The sequence below is a fragment of the Ooceraea biroi genome, chromosome 12, assembly GCF_003672135.1.
Source record: "Ooceraea biroi isolate clonal line C1 chromosome 12, Obir_v5.4, whole genome shotgun sequence".
Classification (NCBI taxonomy): domain Eukaryota; kingdom Metazoa; phylum Arthropoda; class Insecta; order Hymenoptera; family Formicidae; genus Ooceraea; species Ooceraea biroi.
In genome coordinates this window covers 8,090,304-8,113,327 of record NC_039517.1, presented here as the reverse complement: position 1 = coordinate 8,113,327, position 23,024 = coordinate 8,090,304, and the positions used below count along the sequence as shown (strand labels likewise).

The window sequence follows — 23,024 nt, the reverse complement described above, 5'->3', positions numbered from 1 at the left end:
AAGAGATCGTCACAAGAGAATTTTCTCCTCTAAATTAAAAAAAAATCTAATTAATATACACGCTCCATATGTTATTTAATCCTTTATTATATAATAATAACACATTCACAAGAATCACCGGAGTCTCCGCAGCGGGCTGTCGCTTTTTCTGCCGGAATCCGGACGCAATTAACGGATGACGGAAGTCACTGTGACGGCATGTCACTCGCCACCTCCCCTCGCGAATATTTTCGTACGAGCTGAATCATCCGTGGTCCCTCTTCATTCATCCGTGGCGCAGGTCTGCCGGGGTACCGCTTCGCGAAGAGATGGAGAGGCGGGTTTCCGCTTTCGTCGTCGGGACGACGAGGAGAGACGCGTGATCGGAAATGAACGGTGCGACGATTGGCGCGGGACCGGCTCTGATTTACCTAGAGCGCATTAGAATGTTTAATAATCCTAGCAGCGGCCTGCCGGAGCGGCAGGTGGTGGTGGCCTGACCGACTTTTAAAGAAACCTTGGGGGGAGTTGGGCGGCATCTTCAGTTGGACATTGGCCTCCGTAAGACGAAGAGTCAGGGAAAAAGAGCCGCAGGGTGCAGGAGACAGGAGAGCACGAGCACGGCTGCGTCCCCGGTTTTCTTCTCAACGGCAGGTGGGTAGAGTCGCGATTTCTTTTTTTTCTTTTTCTCTCTGTCGCGTCCGAGGGTTGGGAAACCTGGAAACGTGCCGCCACCATAAGAAAATTCATCGTTAATGTGCAGAAAACGTTCCGTTTAGTTTACTTGATCTCTCGATGATTCCAAGTAACGTATGTCCACGTTCAAGGTTCGCGTAAAAAATTATATTTTCTACACTACTCAGTTGATAGGACAAAGTTTATATATTGCATGAAATTGATAAGAATTTTGCCAATCGAAGACTCTGTATGTACCTTAAGAGATGTTTCAGCACTTGAAATACTGCGAAATCCAAGCCTCGCGCGATTCATACGTGTATCGTTAATTCGCACATTAATCTTCATCCTTCTCAGACCACCGAAACCCAGCAAACGCATCATTAACACACCAAGTGCTGAAAACCGACCCAGACAGATCGCGTTTGCGCTCAATTAATTCCTCGCAGTCCACCGCCTAAGTGACTCATTTCCCTTGACGGGACGCGCGATTACGACGATTGATCGACCGATTTCACGGGCGACAGGCGTCGAAGTTACGACCGTATTCAGCACCTTGCTCGTAACGTAACGCGTCTCATAACGGTGACACGAGCGTCTCCCGCACGTAGATAGAAGCGCGCGTCTTCTCACGATCGTGCCACTAAAGTCCACCATCGAGACTCGAGCATCGCCTCTCAGACGCACGTCTCTGACCGTGACCGGGATTGAGGTCAACCGGTCGCGGCCAGACGAGAGGAACTCGCGCCCGAAACCGGAAGAGAATTCTCCATCTCGGAATTGTTTATCCAATTATCCGTAAAGAAAAGGAGAAGAGAAAGATACAGCGATCTGACACGGTGTCATCTCGGTTTCGCGCTTCAGGTGGATGTTCACGAATCAGGGAGTTCGGTAATTGCTGCCCCATCTGGACGATTGGCGAGCGGAACGAGTAGTCTCTATTGTTCGTCGACGATAAGTACGAGATAATTATTGAAAGATGCGAAAGGGAGTTGGAGAGGGAAGAAACACATTCAACGAACTATTCTTCATGTGCCTCGCGTGGCGTTAAAACGCGCTCTGCGTAAAATTGAGGGATTGTGTTCTGAAAAGTCGCTCAATGGACGAAAGACGCTTTCGCGGAAATGTCAGCGTTGAAATTTAAAACACGTATCAACTATCACGTATCACGTATCACGTAAAAGACATAGAGATTTCACTGATATTATTGTAGAAAAAAATCGATGTCCGCAGAGTTTACCGTAATGGCAGACTTTCACAAAAATCATGAAATTAAGAATTTATATGTACATATGAACACTGTCATCCTATTTTGTTAACCATTATCAATATTCAATGAAATCGCGATTTTATATTAAAATAAATTGAGTTCGATTTCCTACATTATCTGAAAGAAAATGTAAAAGAAATTTCTATGGTGAACGATTTTGAGAATTTTTCTTACTATTAGTCACGTTTTACTTAATTTACGTAATTACTTAAATTCGTTGCCGCAGTCTTCGTTAAAAATATTTCTCATTCTTTTCGAAGTGATGTTCAGTTGCATAACACACCACGCGTGGTGATAAATTATTAGTCACGTCAAAAAGATTTTTACGCTGATGATTACGGCGTGACGTCCGCATCAGCACGCGCGTAAAATTCTCTTGTTTAAAAGCATGAAAATTTCTGTTATCGCATCTCCCATCCGGGTTGGCACGAAAGAAACCACAATGGGACTAGAACGTACGTGCCGCCACATACAAAAAAGATATCTCTCATAGTGCAACATTCAATCGCGCTTTTGCCATTGTTTCCAGAACGAGCGGAAGGATGCGACTGTCGACGATCTTCGAGCTGTTGCTGATCCTCTTGCTGGTAGCCTTCGCGGCTTACGGTCGAGTAATTGGTAAAAAGAAACAAATTAAAAATTACCAATAAAATCTTAATAACGTGATTGCCTCAGAAAAAATTGAAATGCATTTTTTTTTTTTCAAAAAATAATTTCGATCCATCTTTCACAGATCGCGATGAGGTGATACATCAGCGGGTGGTACGCGCCACGAACAACGCGAAGCAGGGCGACATGGAGTTGTCGACGATGTCGCTGAAACAGGCGGCCGACAGCGTGAACCGATATTGCACCTGCAACGAGAACATCTGCAACTGCTGCAGGGACTTTCATATACCGCTCGTACAGCTGAAAGGACCGGGTAATTATCGTCTACGGAAAATGAAAGTGGAAGCGGAAACGCGGGCGGAGAGACGTTATCGGTCGCATCTGATCTGATCGCGTCATCTCTCTGCGCGTTGTACGTTTTTAAAATCCACATAGAATGTGGAGCACCGTAACGAAACGTATCGCTTCGCTGCCACCGTGACTGATGGGAGAAATTCCGCAATTTGAAATTTCAGGTTGCGCCTCGTTGCAGTACCTGCAAGGTGACAATTTGGCAGTCCAGCTGAGCTTCGGCGAAAACATATTGACCAGCACGATCGTTAACGGTAAACATGCATAAGTAACGGTAACGATTAACAGTTCTCTCCCCCCCCCCCCTGCCACTTTCTCTGATTATCTCGTTACGGTAATCCCTGCTTCCCATGAATTATTCACCATGGAATAGACTTAGACATGCGAAATAGTTTCCTTTACAATACCACTATTCTATAAATTCCATAAATTCTATAAAGAAATGTTTTTTTATAAATTCCATAAATGTTTTTCTATAAATTCCACAAATTCTATAAAGAAATGTTTGGATAACGTAAATCTGATAGAAACTTTTCGACACATTGTAAGTATCACGAATTTCGGTTAGAAGTAGATAATATCGCGCTCATGTTTTCTTAAGTGGTCGTTTAACACGTCGTGCGTCATAAAGAGAACAAATCACGCACGTGTATCGCGCGATGGTGTCAGCGGGAAAAGTGTGTTAATTGTGCACGGATCCACATTCAGCGGATTCGTATTAGCGTAATGCCCAGGAAGTCTGATTCGGCTTTCACCTGGCACGCGTGTGTCACTGTCGACGAGAGTCACCGACGATGTAGGGCACGCGCACATATCTTACATCTTTAGCCTTTCGTATCATCTTCTTCAAAATTACGTAATACACACACATTACATAATAATCATGAGATTAAAATAGAAATTTGGGCGTTTCGATGCAGTCAGACGAAGTGCTCTTGTCTCAATATGCCGTATAAATTTTGCATCGTCGCGCCGGAGATACAAAGAAATGTTTTCTTCAGCGTGATTCTCTATGAAAAGTGGATTATGAAGTCAACGTGACGTGTCTCTGACGTGGACGCCACTCGGCCGAATTTATGTCAATGGGCGAGGAGTGAAAGTATTTGTATAAACGATTTCGAAAATGCTAATGTGTCGTCAAGTGTGTTTAGCTCCTCCTATCGCGACCAACGACCTCAATTTGCATAGGAAAATACTTTGCGTTCCTTTATGAAGTGCCGTTACACTTTTCCATAATTTCTTGTCAGCGAGTTCATCATGCAAGCTGTCAAATGTAACGAGTATTATGCATTTCAGGAAAGAGTCCGAGGCCTGTATGCGTCCCGCTACCGGGTGGCTTCACCAAATTTTGCGGCAGGATTTATTCCATTCAACGTGACGCGAAGAATCACTTCAAGGCTTGCCTCGGTTTGGAACTGCAGTCGGCTACAGAGCTGGAAGCCAGTCTTCGCGTTAGTTGTTTTAGGTATTTACCAATTCAAGTTTGTTACATTAAAGAAACCTATTTATTTTATTTTAATTCTATAAGCATCATGAAATATTAACAAAAATTAAATTGATATCTGCAATACGTAATATATTTATTAAAATTGTATTTGTAATAAGAAGCGATTATAGAATTTCATCTTGACTTCCAGATTCGGCCCAGACGGCCTGAAGCTTCGTCCCGCCGAGCCGCTTCCGGTCGTCGAGGCGGAAGCCTCGGAGGAAGACGACGACGACGATTTCTTCGGTCTTGGTTCGGATGATGATGACGATGATGATGATGAGGACGATGAGAGACCTTCTTTGAATACTGTGTCGGATGCTTCAGGATCGAATGACCCACAAGAGTCGGATGACGACGACGACGACGAAGAGGATGATCTTCTGGGTTTCAGCGCTCTGCTGGACATCTTCACCGGCGGAGAAGACTCCACCACCAAGAAACCAAAAGTCACCACTGTGGCGCCCTTGCTGGAATTCACTATACCGATTCTAACGAGACCGACGACTCCAGTACCGCTGGAGGAACACGATTTGTCCACTGTGGCAAATAACGTGCCGATTGAAGAGAGCAATGAAGACGAACACGAAAACACACAGGAACCCGTCAAGGACAGCGAGGAGGAAGACACGGGACTGACCGAGAGCAACACCGAGGACACCGAGAATACCGATGAGAACCAGGACGAAGTCACGGAAGCGTCCAATAAGATCGTGTACATCACGAAGCCCGATAAAGGCACCACCAACAAGGTGAAGAAGGGAGTCACCAATCAGAAAAAGAAACCCAGCGTGACGTCGACTAGCGTGAATGCTATCGAGAATGTTGAGAAACCGGTGAAGAGGCCAATCAAGGACGAGGAAGACGACGATGATATCCTGGAAGACGACGAGGACGACATTGACGAGGAGGAGGAGGAAGACGATGAGCCTCTTGATGATGACGATGATAAGTATGACGAAGACGAAGAAGACGAGGATGAGTTGGATGATGAGAAGAACGAGGAGCACGACGATGATGAGGATTTGAAGGCTGAGGATCTCGATGATCTGGACGATGATGACGATGAGGAGGAGGACACCATGCTGAGTGCTCTTATAGGTACCGGAAAGAGTAAGAAGGACAAAGGAAACTCGACGACTTCGAGTCCGGCTGACTCTGATGAAGATGACTCTGATGAGGATTACGATGATCTCGGCCTGGACTTTCTGGCTAGGAAGAGGCATCCTAGCGGAACTCGACAGAGCAAGGTCACGAGGCTGTAAAGTGGAAAACGAAGCACAGAACGTTTCCAGTCAGTAGGATAATGTTCGTGATGGTCGTGGTAGGATGGTCGTGAAATTGCTTGTTCGACAAAGCTTCGAAGATTGTCGGACCAGCGAAGATTCGATGGATTCGGTAGATTTGGTGTAATTGCAATAGTGCGGCGCTTATTTTTTAACGATAAAATTGTTATTGTTACTTGACGGCGGAATCCATGGAATTTTATTTATTTTATGATCATATAATATAAATAATATCGTTATTGCGTGAGGAATATTAATTTTAATTTCAAAAAATATGCGGTTTACTTCACTATCACAATTACACCTTTAATGATTAATTTTATATATTGATTAAATATTATGGAGACTGACACGGGATTTTATAGCGAAGATGGAAGAACTTCTTTGAGAGAAAGCTCAAATAGAATATTACGTGAAGAAAAGATTTTAATGTAAAATTAAGATTCTTTGGAGGTTCTTATGTAAGGCAAGCATTTTTGAGAAAGGTTGTCGTTTGTGCGAAAGGACTTATACATATGCATAAGTTATTCTTGACCTCAGCCATAATAAATTGCTCGATTAGTTTAACGTAATTTATTAAGAGCAACTATAGATATTTATGAGATGTATGTACCTATTTAATTTATTTATTGACACTGTAATTAAACGAATTAAATAAATATAATTTATGCTATACGATACGTTCGATATCTTTATTAATTTTGATGGTTTTGGGTCTGACTTTTATTACAACTAAATTTAAATTATCAATAACAAATTACTGGGCAAATTATTAAAATAACTAATTTAAATGAGTATGAATCATTAAATTAATCATACTATAGACATTTTACAATTCTTTTATTATATTTATACCAAAATTTAATGCGTTTTTTCTTATAAATTTTAGAACTTCTATCAATTCTACTAAATCCGATATAATAATTGACTAACTAATCATTCAAATGTCATTAAAAATGTATGTCTATTTAAAATGCTATTTTAAGATGCGTTCCAAATACAAATGTATGAATATTATTATTATATAATGGTTTTATAATCTATGTTTTAAATCTGATAATTATACGATGACTTTAAAATTATCTTTAATGAAACCAAAGATATCTTTGTTTCCGGATGTATGTCGGTCGCAATGATTTACAATCAGACACATCGATCTTACCCTTTATGGAAAGTTGATGCATAATTAATGGCGCCTCCACGATTGGACCAACGCGTACCCAATTCTCCAGTCTGCCATCGGCATCGAGACGCGAAGGTTGTACGATCATTCAGTCATGTTATCCAAGTGGTTCTGTCTGATTCTCTTGATCCTGGTAATTCAGGACGGCAATGCGAGTACCGGTTATATCGGTGAGAAGGGTAAAGTTTTGCAATTACTATCAAATTTCAACAATAAAAATCCTCATTACGATCAGCAACATCACTCACTGGTTAGCAAAAAAAGATTATTTATAAGAAATAGTATTTTTACTTAACAAAGAGAGAAGAACACAGAATAATTATAGAAAGAATGATGACAAATGTACGAGCATCATATTATTATAAGAAACTAGTATTTTTATATGACAATTAATATATAATAATGAAATAAATATAATAATTAGAATATAATAAAATATGATAATAATCAGAAGAGGGACCATTTCAGTTTTTTATGAGAATTTACAAATTGCAAACAGGATTTAAGACATTGGTTTCTTCCAGATGTGACCAAATACGACATGACGTACTACGATCCGACCACGCGATTGGGACTGAAGGGTAAACTGGAAAATGTCGGTCGTGATCCTTTATCTGGAGTCGCGTTTCGTGGCATAGCATGCAATTGCGAGGGTCCCACGTGCAGTTGTTGCGCAGGGGTCAACATTACTACCTTCAATTTCGATCGTCGTGCTTGCACCAATTTCACTTACTTCCCGGAGGATTTCGCCGTTAACGTCACATTTATGGTGAACGATAAAGTGCTTCTGAAGACGGGTCTTCTATCTGGTAATGTTTATTGAAGAACTTACTTCTGAAAAATTCTATAATAATTGCATTGGAAGTTTTTACAAATTAGCTTTTGTGTACGAACATACACAATTTTATAATATAATAATTATACAATACATAAATCAATCTAAGGTAATAAATCGATTTGCAGCTAAGAATCCGGAGCCGATCTGCATGCCTTTCTATCTTCCGTTTATATCTTTCTGCATGCGTTTCTTCGATATCTACACGTCTGGCAAAAATCTACATGCCTGCATGGATCTCGAGACGCGTGTGGTGAACTGGCCGATCTTGGTCCTGCATTTCGATTGCGTGAAGATCGGCGCGGATGGAATCTCTTGGATGAAACCTGAAGATTTCAATATCCTCCATGCGGAAGTAGGCAAGCCGGAGATTTGCGGACCGGAAGAGTACGATCACGTGGACTTTGAGCCTGATTCCACCGAAACTCCGAGCAATCAGACTTCGACTTTAACGCCCGAGGAAGAGGATCACATCGGCCAATTAAAGCTGTGATATTTGTGTAATTGCGTAACAATGCAATGTGATTATTGTTATAAATTAATTTATTATCGCAATCAAAATGTTATAATTATTTATTATAATATTATGTAATATATATTATATATATATTTGTTATTGTATATTTATAATTATTAGGCGAAAATTATGCTGTGACAGTAGTTTCAAATTTCTATTTTGTGAAGAACGTTAAAATATACATTATTTGACTGAATTAATATTATATACCTGTCTTTATACATTCCATCTATAGCATCAAGTATGGCTCTTACTACAATTCTAATATTTTCAAAAATTTCATATTACTGAATATCAACATTCAATAACTATTATATGTATATGTATACCTATATGTATTAATTAATTCTCAGTCAAGGGCTGATTTTAAATGTAACTTATAATTTCGACACATCTCTTATTGCGGCCATGCTCGATGCGATCCACGATGTTAGAGGCATTGGCAGCGTTTCCTAAGAATTCTATCGTTCCCCATGACGTGTTCTAGTTGATCTCGAGATGCGGGCGAGCAACTTGCGGCCAAGCCTAAATTTCACCGCAAAACCGGGTCAGCATGCGAGCTGCCCCGTTAACCGGCCAGTCAGGTTTCAATCGACCTGCAAGAAGCACAACTCAAGGAGATGTCCTCTACTTGTCTCCACTGAACGACAGTCAAGATCAAGGACACAAGATGATGGCGACCTGCTGGCCGCTGCTGCTGCTGCTGATCGTCGCCGTCGCAGAATCGCAGAGTTCGCTCTTGAAGTCTGGAATCGACAACGATCTCACGACAGAAAGAATCATCAGCAGCGAGATCGAGGGACTCGCAGGATCGCAGGAGGACTTGGAGCGGCTGAAGACGCTCTTGCGGCAGGCCTCAAATTCATCGGGGTCGCAGAACGGCACGGTCACTGCGACCAGGCAAGGACCTTGCCAGTGCAGCGGCGGTGTCTGCGGATGCTGCTCGAGGATCCTGTACGATAGGTGGAATCAGAAGGCCTGCGTGAACATCACGTATGACCCGGACGAGTTCAGCTTCACAGCTAATATCACAATGAACGATCGGGTTCTCTACACGAGGACCGTGTCCGGTAAGTGGCACACATTTACGTAACGCGAATCTCCACTTGCGATTGTTTAAAAAGAAGGAGATCTTTAGATCGGAAACGAATTTCACGAGTTTGCACTTCACGAGCGCGAATGAAATTTTTCTCTAATTGACTTTGTTGTTTCTTCAGGTAAAAATCCTCGACCGATATGCGTCCCCTTTCCAAGGATACCATTCATCCGCGCGTGCGTTAGGTTCTACAATATATATTTCCAAGGCAGGAATATTCATCTGTGTGTCAGTATGGAGGGAAAGTTTCGGGATACCACGCTGTTCAAGGTCTGATCTAAAAATTCGTTGTGAAGAATTATATTCTATTAACATCTTCCATGCATGCATGTGTTATTCATACGTTCTAGCGATTAATGAATCATTAACTAATAATGCAGATTAAAACCTCGCGCGTTTATATAATTATACTTGAGAAACGATCTGTAATATGTGTATGATATGAATTATTTTTACACAGGTCAGTTTAGACTGTCTTAGATTCGGTTCAAACGGATTAGCGCTTTTGAAACCAGAGGATGGAGGTGGTTTGGGTCAAGTCGAGCTTTTCCCAGAAGATACGAACGACAACGACTACGACGATTATGACGATGAAGATGATGATGATGATGACGACGATGACGACGACGATGATGATATATTTTAGGAAGCAATAATAAAGAAACGATAATTAAGTTTAATTTAATACTGCGAGTCGTGCGCGTGCCATGTATTTAATTTTTCTTGTACTTAACTGTATTAAATTCTGTAAAACAATTGATTTCGAATTAGTGAATTAGTGAAAGCTTAAGAACTTTTAAGAAGAAATTTAACCCTGCGAGAGCTTGGAGCTTGTTGCATAAATGACCGGTGTGAACCTGGCACCTGACTTTAACGAAATGAAAATTTTCTGGAATATTTCGTTTGTACCTCGTTTGTACCTGTTTGTACCATCGTTCGTTTCGTTTGTACCTCAACAGTTTAAAAGTTATAAGGGGTCAAACAATAGCCAGCACCCGACTAAAAGATATCCGAATTTTAATAATGCCATTCGAAAGAGCATCGTTTGTACCTTCAGGAATCATCGTTTAAATCGTTTGTACCTCAACGGAACCGGAAGTACAGGCTTTTCAAAAAACGTCCAAGAGGTACTTTCGCCAATTTTCGAGATATTCGAAAACGGCCAACGGCGGTCGAAAGAGCTCGGATAGCGCCTGTTTGTACTTCCGTTCAAATCGTTTGTACCTCCAAGGAACCGGAAGTACAGCATTTTCAATGTAAAAAACAAATAGTTGTTCGTACCTCCGTTGTTTACAGAGATATCTGAAAATGCCCAACGCCATTCGAAGGAGCATAGTTTCTACCCGTTTGTACCTCCTTTCAAATCCTTCGAATGGCGTTGGGCATTTTCGGATATCTCTACAAACAACGGAGGTACGAACAACTATTTGTTTTACTTTGAAAATGCCGTACTTCCGGTTCCTTTGAGGTACAAACGATTTGAACGGAAGTACAAACAGGCGCTATCCGAGCTCTTTCGACCGCCGTTGGCCGTTTTCGAATATCTCGAAAATTGACAAAGATACCTCTTGGACGTATTTTTTTTCAAATTTTTAAAAGTTTGTACTTCCGGTTCCTTTGAGGTACAAACGATTTAAATGGTGGATTCTGAAGGTACAAATGATGCTCTTTCGAATGCCTTTAGCCGTTTTGCGATATCTCAAAAATTGACGAAGATACCTCTTGGACCTATTTTTTGAAAAGCCTGTACTTCCGGTTCCGTTGAGGTACAAACGATTTAAACGATGATTCTTGAAGGTACAAACGATGCTCTTTCGAATGGCATTATTAAAATTCGGATATCTTTTAGTCGGGTGCTGGCTATTGTTTGACCCCTTATAACTTTTAAACTGTTGAGGTACAAACGAAACGAACGATGGTACAAACAGGTACAAACGAGGTACAAACGAAATATGCCAGAAAATTTTCATTTCGTTAAAGTCAGGTGCCAGGTTCACACCGGTGCATAAATGTGCAATTTTCTAATCATTATTGATAATGCATCGTTAAACAATCCAATAAAACTGTTTTGTGCACAGTACTAGTACATCGGGACCAAATGGTTTACCGAACCGACTTTTAATCCGATACGGAAATATCGATGTTTGAAAATACAATTTTCAGACTCGGTAATGAGATTTTTAATAACAGAAGAATGTAGATTTTAGGTTCTATGATTTGCGTACGGGAATAATGACTGACCGCACAAACATAATAGTGAATTTCACGCTCGTATATAATTCAGAGTAGACAAAAATGTTCCGGCATCTATTTTTCAACGGTATGCGATATAATGCCTCGTAATTGCATCCTGTACGTATAGCGGCAGACGCAATGTGAAAGAGCAGAAAGCGTTTAGTGCTAAACGAGACGCCTCTCGTTGCAACTCGAATAATAAGCTACCGTAATTGTTTGCGTACTAAAATCAATCTCATTGATATCGACATTAATTATGAATTTGCTTAACATCGTCAGCCTTATCTTAATATGGTCTCTTGTTCGCCAAACTGTCGCTGTTAACAAAAGTAAGTATTGTGGCGATCATCCTGAATCTCTGATATTAAAAAAATCTCATTTATATATATGGCATGTTGCAATAATTGGAATAAATAAAACTTGCAATAATAATTAAGAAGTTGCGAAACTTCAAAGAAATATTCTTATCTGACAAATATTTATTAGATATTTTTGAGATGTGTTTTCGAATTATTTTATTGCGTGATTTATGTTATTTCAAGATATTAAAAAATAATACAAATAATACATATTAGGTATCGCCGCAGCAAGAGGACTTTTGATTTATAGAACGGTCTCGATTACTCAGGGATCGTGCAAGTGTTTGATGTCGTTCTCCTGTTCTTGCTGCCAGAGTGTAACCATTCTGTACACTAGACAAGAGAAAGATCGTAAGTCTCTAAAGTTCAGCTTACTATCGAATACGTTGAAACTAAAAATTGCTGAAGATTGTATTTATCTCGCAGTGTGTGTGAATTTCACATATCAGAGGAACGGATTGAACGTGGATGTTGCATTGAGTTCAGACACAATCAGTACCAGGACAGTCGCAAGTGAGTATCTTCAATTATTTTGCTATTGTGAATCCAAATGTTAAAAAACAGTTGATAAATAATAATACGTGATTTTACATATAATTAATGTGTAGAAATCTGTAGATAGCAACGAAGGAAAACACTTTCACATTCCTTACACATTTTCTTCACGAGTAATCTCACATAGAAAATTTGCAAATTTGTTTTATAGATTATAGGGCGTTCCAATTCTGCGTGTATGTTCCTGGCTGCCTTTTCTCGACTGCGTGTGTCAATATCTTGGAGCTCAACCAATTTCCTAAGTACGTATCGAAGGAATAAGGACAGCTTTATCTCGTTAACAACATATTAGAATCTCCCTCCAAAGAAAAGGATCGAGATTCTTTAAAATAAATTCTTAATTCGCGATTCTTAAAATTATTTTTGCCAGATCTGTCACGCAATGGCTTGTGTCTGTCTAGACATTTATTCTGTGAAGATAAATTTGAATAAGATAATGCAAAGTCAGAATTTTTTGAAGTTACGGTTTTTCTATGCAGATCCATCACGGCTTGCCTTCGTCTGGACATTTACGCGAAGAAGCAACTCTGGCAGATTAATTACGATTGCGTGAGCGTGTCGACGGAACTGCCATCGATGTCAATGACAGGTACGACGAGGATGATGGACATGACAAGCGAAGAAGTGTCTACTGCAGGGACCGAACAAACGAGACAATCACCGATGACGGAGTTAGTGATGGAGATGGCATCGACCGAAACGATGACGATGCAAACACCGGAAATGAACAGCGCACTGACGATTGCGATGATGGAGCAAGTGAACAGGACAAACGCACCGATTGTTGAATAAGTAATGATCGTAATTGGGAGTGAAATTGCATACCAGATAAATGACGGATCATTCTAACGAATTCTTCGTCGAGAACTATCAAGTCTTTCGTATGATGATAACATATTGAATAGTTTCGAGTATCGACCTTTAATTCGACACATAGACATGTCGATGTTTTGATAATTCTTGACAAAAATACGTGAAACCATCGATGTTGTCAGACGAAGAAGTAGTCGCGTTCAGTTCTCTTGGTCCACAATGTTTAATACTTCAGTGAGTTTATTAAATCCTCCCTCCGCCATCCAAGATTTATATGAGCAAATCTACAACAATTCGTCAAATTTAAAATTGACATTGTACAAACGATACGAATCCAACGTCGAACCGATAATACTCACAATAGTAACAATCTATTTGCTCATTCGCGATTTTCGCATGTTAAATGAGGATTTCAATTGGAGACTATATGTTATACTTTTTGTTATCGCTATCAATATATATATTCCGTGGATAGTTATGCTATCATTCTTGTGGAATTAGTGACTAATTATCAAAACTGCAGTGAATAATTATCAAAATTACAATTGGTACAAGTACGTAAATCTGATGCTGAGACAATAGTCTTGTAAAGAGACAATATTTGTTCGTCGTACTATAGCGCATTATAGTGGTTCGTAATTTTGTATAATCTTCTTTCAGAATTATATATTCGAGCTGATACTTGATCCGCTTGATGTGACCGGTATTACAAAGGGATTACAAAGGGAAAACGTATTTTCAAATAAATTTATATATATATATGACATTTTATTTTATTTATATATATATATATATCATATATATCATATATACAAATAAATGTCATTAACATATAAAAGAAATACGTCAAAACTACACATAATAAATTTCACAAATTGCCATTCTAATGAATTCTTCGTCGAGAACTATCAAGTCTTTCGTATGATGATAACATGTTGAATTGAATACCGATCTTTCTAATATCGACCTTTAATTCGACACATAGACATCGATGTTTTGATAATTGTTGACAAAGTACGTGAAACCATCGATGTTGTCAGACGAAGAAGTAGTCGCGTTCAGTTCTCTTGGTACACAATGTTTAATACTTCAGTGAGTTTATTAAATCCTCCCTCTGCCATCCAAGATTTATATGAGCAAATCTCCAACAATTCGTCAAATTTTGAATTGACACTTGACGCTGTTAAGACTGTGCTAAATATATTGTGTAAACAATACGAATGCAACGTCGTACCGATAATACTCACAATAGTAACAATGTATTTGCTCATTCGCGATTTTCACATATTATATGAGGACGGAGATTTCGATTGGAGGAGAATATATGTTGCGGACATTATGTTCATTTGGTGGCTAATTCCAGTGGCATTACGTTCCTTAGACTCAGTTACTGCAGTGAATACTTATGAAAATTACAATCGGTACGTAAATCTGATGCTGAGGCAATAGTCTTGTAAAGAGACAATATTTGTTCGTCGTACTATAGTGTATTATAGTGGTTCATAATTTTGTATGTTCTTTCAGAATTGCATATTCGAGCTGATAATTGATCCGCTTGATGTGACTGGTATTACAAAGGGAAAAGTATTTTCAAATGAATTTTAATATAGATTGACGTATAAAACTATTACTTTTATACAAGTGTGATGTATGTAACTTTTAAGAGAAAGTTGAACACAGTAAAATACATATGATAGTAATTTGCATGTTAAATAGCAAATGGTAAAGCTAAGTACAGTAAGTTATTAAGCTACTTGTGAATTGACAATCGTCTTTTTGCTTTTTTTTCTTACAAATGCGGCAAGAGTATTAATGACAAGAGAATATATTTTTTAGGTGGATTGTGCGTGAAAACAAAGGAGTCAACAGAGCGGTAGAAATGATGATTGTGCAGATGTCGTACATGAGCATTAATATAGCTGGAATAACGGAACAAAGAAACAGAATAACTTTTGACGAAACGACTAAAGCCAATTAAACGACGACCGCATAATTGCAAATGAAATAAAATTGCAATCGATCGAAAAATTTATGCTTATGGGAATTTGAATAGAATCAATGTAATCAGTAAACGAGATAGAGTCAGAATTAAAAATGCAAGAGAGGTCAGATTATAAATTGTTGAAAATGGAAGTGTAGAAACATAATGGAAATAATATACTAAAATAGGAAAAACTAAAGATAAGGTAAAAGGAGTACTTTTAGCTAATAATACTTATTTTCTTATTATTTCGCACATGTATAAATATATGAATATGATAAATATATATTTATACTATATTTTTTCTATATTTATAATATATAAATATATTTATACTACATTTCCATTACGTTTTTCATACATTAGTGAATGTTCGAATGTTTGACAGAGATATAAATTTCTTATCATTGTGACTGAATTATCATTAAATTATCGTGCAATCCACAACTTTTATTATTACTTAAATTTCGACACTAAGGAAATTGTATGGCAAATAATTGAAAGTGCAAATGTGCAAATAGTCTAAAGTTTTATTTGACATAGTCGTATTGATATTACAATTACGCTAATAACTAATTATACGACATTAATACAAACTCCTGTATGTACAAACTTATATCCACTTGTATTTAAAATACATTATATCATTTATATCTACCTTATATCTCAAATTTATAATTTCCCTCACCGTTTCCTCTCGTACTTCCACTTGTAGATAGGTGCGGCGTCCTTCGAACCAGGCTTGATCAATTTCGGCTTCTGTGCCTTTTTGTTTTTCAGCATTCTGCGCATCTCCAGCTTCTGCTGCACGATCGTCAACTCGCGTTCTCTGTCGATTCTCTTCTCCAGCTCCTTGTAGGTCATGTGCTTCTTCTGCTCGAGCTTGACCAGAGTCTTCTCGTCCAGTTCTGGTAGTTTCATGTTCTTGATCGCGCTCAGTTTTGGACGATTGGTGCGCCTGGACAGCAGTGTCGGATGCGTGTCCAGTTTCTTGGCAAGATCAAAATTCTTCATCTCCGTGCCATCATCCAGGAAGAAGATGTGCTGGTTCTGAACCTCGTTGGCCGTGTCGATCATGTGCAGCTCGCTCTGCAGCCGATTTATCTTCTTCGCTTCAAGGTTCCTCTTGTAGGCCACGTAACGGATGTCCTGCGTCTCCATCAACTGGATCTGCTGGGGAGTGTGCTGATCCTTCTTGTCCTTCTCACGGTGGACGCCGCCCACTATCTTGGAGTTGATCATATGAAAGTGAAATTCGTCCGGGTTTTTATTCAGCGCCCGCTTCCGCAGGAGCTTCAACGTCGCCTGCTTCTCCTGGAAGTCCCGGGCCCGAGCGATGTAATCCTTCTTCTTCTCCAGCAGACCCAGGTGTTTGCGCTCTTTCGGTTGATGACGCTCCCGATGAGTCTTCTGGCTCGCCTTAGCAGCTTTCTTCCACGAGGACATTTTTCACGTTGCTCTCTCAGGAAAGATAAGAAAGGGTGATCTTACAGAGTGAACGTTTGCAACGGTTGTCGTGCAGATTTCTGCAAATATGGGACAAAAATGAACGGTATAAGTGAATTTTATAGAGCGATTGAAGATAGATTAATTCTGATTAATTATCGTGCGACTTACCGCTTTTATATTCGCTGTAGAAATCGATATCACCGTATCGAGCAATAATAATTAATCACCAGCTGATCATCGCAAACCCTGCGCTACATAACCTCGCATTTAGCAGCTCCACGGTGAAGACACGTGATACACGAGCTTGCACGGCCGATGAAACTCTATGGTGCTGACATCTAACGTCGCGCGATGCGGGATCAGCTGATCGCAAGCAGAAATTCATAATGTGAGATTTATCATAAAATATAGTATAAAATATAGAATCAGAACCGAGAAGGTATGTAAAGAAAATATCTAAAACAAAATACATAGAAGATATTTAAGAAAAAATATAAATAATTGTACATAAAATCGCAGCCTAAGTCCATGAATTCATCGGAAGATGTCACTCGCGTAGGACGACGCAGCGCAGAACTCTCTTGCAGCATTGGTTGGGTCACCTGCGCGGTTATATCTCTGCGCTTCTCTCGTTCGTCACTCAGGTCATTCTTCCTCAGAATCTCCAGCCCTTCGTTTCGAGACCGCGTGTCCAAGGACTTGCTTAAAATTAATTAACGCAAATTTGCGTAGCGCGTCATCGAGAATTCGCGCGATCAGTAAAAATTAATTTCACGAAATCAATTCGTGTCTCTGTCTCGTAAAGAAAGAATGCCACGGCGTCGCGCACGTGCACCACGTGCACACAAGAACGAGGCGGCGATGCTGGAAGCCAGCAAGGCGCAAGAACGAGACGAGAGGAAGGTTGAGGCTGAAGAAAATTTGCTTATCGCGCAGGAGATTAAAATCGCGCGCTTCTTGGCCAACCCCGACAAGAAAATCCGAGACAGGACATTGAAAAAGCTAAAGAAATGGATGACACTGCGATCGACGAGTTCGTTCGGTAAGCTAGTGGGCAATATACGGCTCAGAGTTTTAGAACTATCCAACAGATTATGTTTCGTGATATTATTCGATATATACTTCTTTGATGCACATGTGTATGTTGAATGTTTATTTTTAAATTTTATTATAAAATTGGGTCGCTCTATCGGTTGCAGAATTCACTGAGACGGAGTTTATAATCCTGTGGAAGGGTCTGTTCTACTGTATGTGGTACTCGGACATGATGCTAATCCAAGAAGAACTGGCGGAGACGATTAGTCAGCTCGTACATTGCCTCAAGTCGATGGCTGACGTTGTACTCTATACCGCGTGTGGCCTAACGACACTAGGTACTGAATGGTTGGGCTTGGATCACTATGCACTGAACAAATTTTACATGGTACCTTTTACTTAATTAATTTTGAAAATAATTCTAGACGAGTTTTTCTAAATGTGCATAAATAATCTTGCTTTTTTACGCTTTTATTTGCAGTTGGTTAAAAGGATTCTTCGTCAGACATTCGTAGCCTGTAGAAACAATTCATGGGACATGGAATGGGTGACAAATATCGCGGACGTGTTGGAGAAATTGTTTTTAGATCCGAAACTCAGCTTGGGTTTTAAGTTGCATATAACGTTTGTCTACTTGGAAGAGCTCGCGAAGGTACTACTGCAGAGATTAGAAGAAGCGCAAGCTTCCACTGAATTCGCTCAACTTTTCATTGACAGTTGTTTATGAATTGCACAGGTCAGTGATGAGAATTTATCGGAGGAGGCAGTTCATGGATTTATCCAACCATTTGTTGTATATCTAGCAGCGTCGTACGACGCACGACCGAGACAACAGATCCAGCGACATATCTTTCGACACTTAATATTCCAATCTGACTTAGGCATGGATTATACGCAAAAATTCGAAGTTTGGAAAAATGTAAGTGCTACTTACAAAATACTTAGAAAAATTTCGAACCGTATTTTAGCTGTATTTTAATATTTAAAGATAACATTCTCTGTGACATATAATTTATAATTATCGTGTGTGTAGTCTGGCTTTCCTTGCGTGAGCATGGACGATATACAGAAAATAGAGATGTCTGAAGAGGAATCGGACGAAGAGCTTTCAACCAAGGGACAAGATGTTCAGTCGAAACCTCTAGATCCGAGAGCGGGTAGAGTGGATGTTGAATTGCCGCAACTACCGTTCAATCCTGCGAAGATCGCCGAGCAACTTAAGAAGCATAAATTTCACCCAACGTCGACGTCGAAATCACGGAGACAAGTAACGAGACTTATCGCGGAGTACGTACTTCGTGTTTTATTAATCGATCGATCTTTCAAACTCTGAACATTACATTCTTCTTTCGAAAAATTTTCAGATTTAACGAATTGGCCGAAGGAAGCATGCCTTTGGGAGTGAAAAGAGTGAGAAAGCCGTACGCTCAGAAGAACACCGACATGGACTCGCAGATGGCCGCGTTACGTCTCATTCAGTCCGAGAAGCCAGTCGAGGATAAATTGAGCAGAAAACAAAAAAGAAAAAGGCACGACTCGATTATGAGTTATCACGCCGATGAAGCTCTCTCCTCTCTCGATAATTCGAAAAAAATGACCAAGTCAGACGTAGATACGAGCAACTGTGAACTTGACGATTCAAAAAATGATTCGGTTGACGTGCCAGCGATCAGGAAGGCGAACATGCAAAACTCGAGTGCTGATGTACTACCTAAAAAACGGAAGAGGAGTGTTGCAACGCATGATGAATTTGCCGGTAAACGCGAGACAACTGAGAACAAGGAGGAGGAGCCAGAAATCAAGGTCTCGACAAAGATTAATAAAATGAAAAAGATTAAAGCAAAACACACGAGCGACGCACACGCTGCGGATAAAAGCACGAAACGTAAAACAAGATGTAAAAAACTACCACGTGAGCAAGATTCTGGCAATGAGGATCAGTGCACTTCTGCACCTATCGCGCTAATTTCGCAGCACCGGAAGAAGCCAAAGAAGATAAAGGATAAACCAATAATTAAGAAACAGAGGTCGAAAATCGGCGCTTTGCGAGACGATCAGGTGACGCCACTGAGAACCGTAAGTGCTAAGAGTTTTCAGTCAAGTTCAGTGAATTTTAATTGACAACACGCAAATCCAATTCTACATACATGCAATTTTATTAACTCATTACAGGAATTATCAAACAAAATAAAAAATCAGCTCGACAAATCTTCCTCGGCGAAGAAGAAAGTGGTGTTCGGACTCAGCCGTAACACCGCCCAGCACACGTCGGAGTACCTCCAGCAGATCCGTAACAGTCCGGCCATTCCCTTCGACGCGAACAAGAAGCCATTGACCAGCGCGCTGAAGACGAGCCCCCTACCGAGCCCGATTAATCCGTTTTACAAGAAAAAGCTCTCGTTACAAAATCAGAGGATCTGAGCCCTTCTTTCATCTCGACCGAACAGATTGGCGAGGCGATTTTAAAGCGCGACGGACGTCACGGTGGACGTTTTCCTTTGACGTATACATCGTCGCGTCAACAATACCTGCCTGGAATACCTGCGTCTTTCTGCTTTGTACATTTTGTAGATACATCATGCATATTTTGTACATATCCAGTGATACGATCATTTTATATTACGTTTTATATTCCTGTACAAGTGATTTCTGGAGATGTGCACGATTACGCGGAATAAAGCTTTTTTTTCCAATCGACACCTCCGGCTGTCTACTCCCGCTGCTCGGTCTGCGTGGGCGACTGGTGGGCTCTCGTAGGCAGCGGCAGAACCGTATCGCCGACCGTCAGGGATCCTTGGCTGAAGATCTGGGTCTCCGTGGACACGCCTCTGGACGACGTCGCACGGTTGTTTCGCATCCTGTCGAGCGGCTTGCGCCCCTTGATCATCGTGTACCATGGTCTGTGACGTTTCGCCAGAGGGCTCCTACCCTCCACCGCGAGGGAGCTCGAATCCCATTTCGACGGCGCCTCGGTGACGTCGCGGGCCCGCTTACCGGAACGAATCTGGACACCGTTGGCGACGAGATTGGTCAAGGAGGAGCCGCCGCCGGACAATTCCGGCGTGGATGTCGATTTCTTCATGTTTTTCTGCTGCTGCACTACGTTGCTCGCATTGTTGTTGTTTAGCGGATCGTTCAATCCTGGAATGGAAGTTGGGAGAATTTTCATGATTCGAGACTTTCACGATCGTGATGAAAATTATAATAACGAAATTTTATTTTTGCAGCCCGACTGCTTGAACACTAGTAATTAAGAGACTCTTACTCACCCGAGAAGCTCCTCAGGACGTACTTCACAGCTTGCGAGAAGGAAGACAGGAATCCGCCGTTCCTCTCATCTGTGTTCTGCACCGATAATGAGGTAGACGGCACGATCTCTTGGCAATCTGTCGCCACCGCCGCCGTCGTAGTATTGTTCACGGAATAGCTTTCGACGGTCGAAACGGTCATCTGCATCTTGGTGACGGACTGTCTGCGCACTTTATTAGTGCCCGACGACTCGATCGTGTCCGGCGTCGAGTAATTCGCCGACGTCATCTGCTCCTGCAGCTTTTTCAGACCCGAGTTGATCAGCGGCATCAAGTCGCCGTCCAGTCCTCCCGAGTTGTTCTCCACCAGCACCATCATCAGCACCCTAGTACCTTGCTGATTCATAGTCACGCTGTTAGGCTCGGAATTTCGATTCTCCTTCTCTTTCTCGTTCTTCTTCACTTCGTTATCCTGGATCATCTCTACATGCAGATTATTTTGGTAATTTTGCAAGGATTTTTCCAAAGTGCACGCCTCGTCTTTCTCCTGATCGCACTTCGCGTTCTTCTCATCCTTCGTGTCCCCTGTAATCTTCGTGGGATGTTCTGCTGTCGCATCCTCTGCATTCTTCGCGTTGGACTCGTGAGCATCGTTGGCATCATGAAACACATCATCCTCCATCGATGCGTTCAGGATACTCTTCACGCAGGACTCCATCCGTTTCTCGAACTCCGGCAGGATTTTATGCTCGTCGGAGAACCTGACCTTCACGATCTCCGGCGTCTCGTCCGGCTCCTCGCAGATGGGGTCCAACTGAGGCGAGTCTCGCGGAATGCCGCCCTCGACGCTCGTCAGATCCATGTCTACGGGGGACAAGATCCGACCTTCGCTCACCGTCGCAGCCTTGTCTGCAGTTTCGTCTTTCTCCTCCTTGATGTCGAGCTTCCTGCCGGAATTGCTTCTGGGGAACTGATCGTCTTCGCTGGCCTTGAACGGCGTATCCTCGTTCGCGACGTGCGTGGAGAAGCTGAAGAAATCGGTGCTGCGGGCCTCGCTGTTCCGCGACTCGTTCTGCGTCTTCGCGGTTCCGCTGCACTGTACGATCGAGGACGAGTTGGTTTGCGGTGTCTTCAGGCTGAAGTCCGGGATGCAAGGTGTCTGATACTCCACGTCGACCTTCTGCCCCGCGAACATAGGCGTGCTGGTTTTCCGCTGGACCTCGCACGGCGTGTAAAACTTGTCATTGTAGTTGCTGTCGCTCATGGAACACAGCTTCAGCTTCTCGAGGTAGCCGGAACCAACGGGCGACGTCAGACAATGACGAGACCACCATTTACACGCACCTAGAATATTATTTAAATGAAACATAAATTAATTATAAAAAATACATTTATTATAATTAATAATAATTGAATAATTGGATAGATGAAAGGACATGTATGAGATTAAATTGCTTGACGCTAAACAATCTTTACAAAATTGAATTGAAATAATTATTGAGTAATAAATTATATAATAAATTTATTAAATTAAATAATAAATTAATTGAATAATTCTTCGTAAATTACCAAAGGATTTAAAGTCCTCTCCGGATTCGAACGTGTCGCCGCACAGGTGACAGTGTAACGGTAGATGCTTGTTGATGATGTGACACAACAATTGCTCGTTCCTCAAATCTAGTTTCTCAGATTCGAACGGTCGCATCGGCAGTGCCTTAGAGGCGCAGAGAAAACAACTGCCGTTTAAACCGGGATGCACCTCGTTCACGTGGCGATCGCGACACTTCGCGCAGCAGAACGTTTTCTTGCAGATTCGACAATTTTTGTCCGCGGCGTTTTTAAAAGCTATCATACTTTTAAACATGTTCAAGTTGACTGCTAATTACTAAAGTGCTCTCGTGTTTACTGACCGAATTGTCAAGGACAAATTTCCTTCGTCAATACGTTCGGTACCAAACAGTAAAAACGAAGAAACACGTACACACGTCAAAACGAGCCACGAAACGATACTTGGAGATTTATAAGTGTTTATGAGTCACATTTTTGGTCGATTTTCTGGAGG

At 41.0% G+C, this 23,024-nt stretch overlaps 6 protein-coding genes and 1 long non-coding RNA gene across 7 annotated transcripts; 5 read left to right on the top strand and 2 right to left on the bottom strand.

Moving 5' to 3' along the window:
• Positions 1-2,463: 2,463 nt before the first annotated feature.
• LOC105284255 (coiled-coil domain-containing protein 1) lies at positions 2,464-6,336 on the top strand. The gene is made up of 5 exons (XM_011347619.3): positions 2,464-2,542; positions 2,658-2,846; positions 3,049-3,138; positions 4,181-4,349; positions 4,522-6,336. Exons 1-5 carry the CDS (start codon positions 2,467-2,469, stop codon positions 5,633-5,635), a joined length of 1,638 nt encoding a protein of 545 aa, XP_011345921.1. The 5' UTR covers positions 2,464-2,466; the 3' UTR covers positions 5,636-6,336.
• Positions 6,337-6,933: 597 nt separating this feature from the next.
• Positions 6,934-8,191, top strand: LOC113563115. The gene is made up of 3 exons (XM_026974287.1): positions 6,934-7,009; positions 7,364-7,648; positions 7,803-8,191. Exons 1-3 carry the CDS (start codon positions 6,934-6,936, stop codon positions 8,165-8,167), a joined length of 726 nt encoding a protein of 241 aa, XP_026830088.1. The 3' UTR covers positions 8,168-8,191.
• Positions 8,192-8,861: 670 nt separating this feature from the next.
• Positions 8,862-9,933, top strand: LOC113563073. The gene is made up of 3 exons (XM_026974134.1): positions 8,862-9,261; positions 9,409-9,557; positions 9,748-9,933. Exons 1-3 carry the CDS (start codon positions 8,862-8,864, stop codon positions 9,931-9,933), a joined length of 735 nt encoding a protein of 244 aa, XP_026829935.1.
• Positions 9,934-13,476: 3,543 nt separating this feature from the next.
• Positions 13,477-15,881, top strand: LOC105284251. The gene is made up of 4 exons (XR_894839.3): positions 13,477-13,803; positions 13,910-14,670; positions 14,774-14,986; positions 15,086-15,881. It is a non-coding gene; the product is annotated as an uncharacterized LOC105284251 (long non-coding RNA).
• LOC105284253 (probable U3 small nucleolar RNA-associated protein 11) lies at positions 15,744-16,998 on the bottom strand. The gene is made up of 2 exons (XM_011347617.2): positions 16,848-16,998; positions 15,744-16,756 (listed from the first exon to the last, which is right to left on the bottom strand). The coding sequence occupies exon 2, from the start codon at positions 16,674-16,676 to the stop codon at positions 15,915-15,917; it is 762 nt and encodes a 253-aa protein (XP_011345919.1). The 5' UTR covers positions 16,677-16,756; positions 16,848-16,998; the 3' UTR covers positions 15,744-15,914.
• A 260-nt stretch (positions 16,999-17,258) lies between these two features.
• On the top strand, positions 17,259-20,411 carry LOC105284249 (ribosomal RNA processing protein 1 homolog). Its single transcript, XM_011347615.3, has 7 exons — positions 17,259-17,721; positions 17,879-18,102; positions 18,196-18,366; positions 18,451-18,633; positions 18,748-19,001; positions 19,079-19,790; positions 19,887-20,411. The coding sequence occupies exons 1-7, from the start codon at positions 17,490-17,492 to the stop codon at positions 20,133-20,135; spliced, it is 2,025 nt and encodes a 674-aa protein (XP_011345917.1). The 5' UTR covers positions 17,259-17,489; the 3' UTR covers positions 20,136-20,411.
• Positions 20,304-22,975, bottom strand: LOC105284250. Its single transcript, XM_011347616.2, has 3 exons — positions 22,532-22,975; positions 20,984-22,306; positions 20,304-20,855 (listed from the first exon to the last, which is right to left on the bottom strand). The coding sequence occupies exons 1-3, from the start codon at positions 22,824-22,826 to the stop codon at positions 20,425-20,427; spliced, it is 2,049 nt and encodes a 682-aa protein (XP_011345918.1). The 5' UTR covers positions 22,827-22,975; the 3' UTR covers positions 20,304-20,424.
• Between the last annotated feature and the right edge of the window lie 49 nt (positions 22,976-23,024).